Here is a 4,067-nt window from a genome sequence, read left to right on the forward strand (position 1 = left end):
AAATTATACTCATTCATTTATTTATGCACAGTCAGGGCAAGCACTTAGAAGCATGAAATTGTGTACTACTGGTATAAGCTTACCATTACTACAAATTAGTACAATTTCATTAAATAAAATAGTATACATGTTCATGTTATTTCATGATATTTAGGGTTAAACACATCAGTATTTAAGGAGTCTGCAAGGAGGGCATACCTCTGAGCTATGTAATTTTATGCAATGCATTTGCAGTCATCCAGCATGTTGTGATACAACTAAGGACAGGCTAAGCCAAGGGGAGGGTCTCAGGCCTGCACTGCACTGCGTGACATGCCCGCCCCCGCCCCCTCCCAATTTTGCTGTAGACCGGCCTGGTTTCTGGGTAAATGCCTCAGTAGTTCTCTCTGTTGTAATTGCCTCAGGTTTCAAAAGAGAATAAAAACTTTCCACTAATAATCAAGGCTGTGTGGAACAAGATCACTCGTAAGTAACCACTGATACCTCATACGATAGAAATAACCTTTTTCTTGTTGTAAAAATGTAATCTTGTGCACTGTACAACAAAGTGTGAATGTTAATAAATGATATTACAGTAATTACAGTGCTATATTTTTCTATGACCAATCTATTATGCAAATATACATGTACAATCATGGTAACTAATGACTGAGCTATAATGGCAGACATTGATCTGAATTATCCACTCTTGTTATAATGCACAATGTTAGTGTAAGCATCAAGGTGTCATGTTCCTTTAGTTTTATGAATTAATTAGCCTGGGCTAAAAAACTTCTGTCAAAGAACCATGCGGTACTTGATCATGTGATTTTAAAGTAACCATTACTATAAAGGGAATAACAAATTATCTTGCCTTAAAAAACTTTCGTACTCGTTGTACTAAGAGCTAAGACAATGTGCATGCCAATGAGGACAATTTTGTGAACTGTACAAATCTCAGTATGCTTTTAACAAACACTTGGTTTTGATGTGTCATTATCATGTGCATGTAGGCCTAGTGGCTAACTTGTATTATCAGTTTGCAAATCTTAATACAGTGTTATAGTGCTTACTGTGCTATATAGTAGGTAATTTTGGAGCATTTAAAATTTTAAGGGCCAGTATACATTGTACAGTGTATGTGTCATAGGTAATGAGGTATTGCAGAAATTGATTTTTACTGCAATGTTGTTTATCATTGAGAAGTTTGCACCTGCAATCACTGGGTTATTATTTTATAATAACACACAACCACATTTGAAGCCACTTCTGTAAGTTCTGTCTAAACTACCTTATGTGTGAGTAATATTTGGTGAATTTTATATTGGCAATTTTGTGCCATGTGCCATTGAGCATGCTCAGATTGAAACAAAATGGCAGATTTGATATTGGCGATTTCTTCACTAGAACCACCTGTCACCAATGTTAATTCTCTGCCAATGAATTATGTTGTACGGTATAACTAACTTTCACTCTTTAGCCTTTTATTACTCCTTTTTTATGAAAGCCTGTACTTTAGACAGAGTACAATACACTATATACATACATGTACATCTTTTATTGATACTGTACTCACTCCAATTAACGCACCTTGGCCTCTTGATAGATAGGAACATTTATGAAATGCTCCAGGAGGCAGGAGGTGCTTGTTTAGAGAGGTGCATAGCAAAGTACACAATACACCTGTAAACAATATGTGACTTTCTAATTACAATTAATGAACCTCTAAAATCTTGACCAGGAGGTGCACTTAATCAAAAGTTTTTATAGTGGAAGCTGTGTGTGTGTGTATAGAAGTGTAATAATTAGAAGGGTGTGTTAATCAGGGCGAGTAGTCGAGTACGGTATAACATCAGTAACTATTATTTTGCAATTATTACGCACATTTTTTTATTGTTAACAAATTATTGTTGGTTACAACATATTATTATGATCTTTTAGTGTGAGATGATTGATCTCTCTCATTGGAGAGCCAGGATTGGCTTATGGAACTGTTGCCAAGCTGCTTCTGGTAGACCAGCTAAAGCTTCCCAGTACTCATGCAGATCTATAGAGCCAAAGAAAGAAAAAATGCGAAGACTCTCAAAAATGTTGCTTCTTTGTGTTTTAATTATTTTTTTCGCTGCATTTTTGATGAATCAGTTGTTATATAACCTGAGCCTATCCAAAGGTATAGCAATCTTCATTCCTATGTAATTTATTTGCATTTTGATAGGTGTCAATGAAGTAAATGTACAACAGTCTACAACTTTGTATTTAGAAATATACACTGAATCTAATCAGAATGTTTGTTATCATCTTATTGTTTTTCTACTTCTCCTTTTAGCAGGAGATATTGAACTCAATCCGGGACCATGTGCAACTGGTAAATAGTGTATTTATATTAGTCCAACTGAACATATGTGAAACTTTTTCCATTTTAGATATACTGAAGCGTAAATCAGCAAAACTTATTGCTGCAATGTCTGCTAATATTGTAAAAATAGCTGATGAATTGTATGCCAAGGAACTGATACCACAACAAGCCAAAAATGAAATGCATGTAACTGCAGAACCTTACACTAAAGCTAGCAAACTAATCGCTGCTGTTGAAGGACAACTGGAAGGTTTGGGAGGTTTGGAAGATTCTCTTCGTTCTAGACAGTATCTAATTACTTTTTGTGAAGTACTGATAAATCAACACTCCAGAAGTCTAGAAGATCTTGCAAAATCTATGTTGCAAAATCTAGGTGAGTCTATGACATGTAAATGATATGCATTGTCTCTATATACAAGTGTGTAATATAGGCACCCATGTTTGTTATGCCTATATTGTAACGACTCCACTACAGTGGTTTAGCTACACCCAGGCATGGTCAGATCAAATTAATTAGCAATTGAAAGATCAATTATAAATTGTTACTATTCAATAAAAATGAATTTCCCTAATATGATTGTTATTAATATTATTTTCGGAATCTCCACTAAAAATTGAAACAAGCATAACAGTGTAAAAATATTCCTATAATTGATTTCACCACCTTGCATTCATATCTGGGTACTTATTAAGCCTTATAGAGGTTCTCTCTACTTGCAAATGCTTTTCAAGAAGTCTTTAGACAGTATCTCTATGTTCTCTTGCTGCTCGAAAGCTCATGACTTTGTCCTGTGTGTAAGCTGCCATTTTGTTTGTCATGGCCACACCAACTTACGTAAAGAATGTGGGTGGGTGGTTGCTAAGGCTTATTAATATATAATGTAGATAGTGCAGCAGTAAATCAATTATAGGAATGACCTGGGGGCTTCACCCCCAGGTCAGCAATCTTGTGCAGACTACTTCAATGCAGCAATTTTAACAACTTTAATAGATAATGACGGTCATAAATATCATGATATTAGCACAAAAGTTTTCAGCTTTGCCACATGTTTCTTCTGACCCTGGGTATCAAGACCCTGCATGGCTATACCACTAGTAATTAGGCTTTCTGGAAAAATGAAAAAAATAGACTCTAAGTGCTTCCTAAAATACTCTGGAAAAATGGAAAATACATGCACTGTTTAGTTTACTATGCAGCTTCAACTTGCATCAAAGATTTTATTAATGTAAAGAACAAGACCTTGTCTTAATTTTATACCATCTTGTCTATTACAAAGAAGTGGAAGGTGGCACCCTGCATCCTGTAAACTTTGCAAAACAATGAAGTGAGACTGCTTCTGGAACTTGCTGCTTTATCTTTGTTGCTAACCTGGCTCCTGCATATTAATGTCATTATTTCAACACACAATGTGAAAGTCTGAAGCAAAGAGTAAGCAAATAGCTGCTATAAATGAACTGGTTATCTTACGAGTAAATTTAGAGGGAGAAGAATCACAGGGAACTGAATCAAAAGGAGAAATGGCAATTATAATACTAGTACAAAACAAATAAACACTATTCATGTAGATTACAGAGCACAAACCACATGAATACAATCAAAGGCACTAATAATCATTTAACAGTGCATACATATTAGTCACTGTCAAATCATTGTGCCATTCCTGCTAGCTCTCAATTTACACAAACAAATAGAGGATATGCGTGCTAAGTATATTCATTGCAAAATAAATGT

At 35.1% G+C, this 4,067-nt stretch overlaps 1 protein-coding gene across 1 annotated transcript; it reads left to right on the forward strand.

Moving 5' to 3' along the window:
• The first annotated feature begins 346 nt into the window (after nt 1-346).
• On the forward strand, nt 347-2,852 carry LOC109588826 (uncharacterized). Its single transcript, XM_020004943.1, has 5 exons — nt 347-465; nt 1,921-2,149; nt 2,195-2,344; nt 2,403-2,708; nt 2,767-2,852. Exons 2-5 carry the CDS (start codon nt 1,927-1,929, stop codon nt 2,850-2,852), a joined length of 765 nt encoding a protein of 254 aa, XP_019860502.1. The 5' UTR covers nt 347-465; nt 1,921-1,926.
• Nucleotides 2,853-4,067: the final 1,215 nt, after the last annotated feature.

This window comes from Amphimedon queenslandica, unplaced genomic scaffold, assembly GCF_000090795.2.
Source record: "Amphimedon queenslandica unplaced genomic scaffold, v1.1 AMPQUscaffold_11830_Cont13862, whole genome shotgun sequence".
In the NCBI taxonomy this organism is placed as follows: domain Eukaryota; kingdom Metazoa; phylum Porifera; class Demospongiae; order Haplosclerida; family Niphatidae; genus Amphimedon; species Amphimedon queenslandica.

Coding starts and splice junctions, on each gene's coding strand:
- LOC109588826 (XM_020004943.1), top strand. CDS start 1,927: ATGATTGATCTCTCTCATTGGAGAGCCAGGATTGGCTTATGGAACTGT. Junction 2,150..2,194: donor TAACCTGAGCCTATCCAAAG/GTATAGCAATCT, acceptor GCATTTTGATAG/GTGTCAATGAAGTAAATGTA. Junction 2,709..2,766: donor ATCTATGTTGCAAAATCTAG/GTGAGTCTATGA, acceptor TGTGTAATATAG/GCACCCATGTTTGTTATGCC.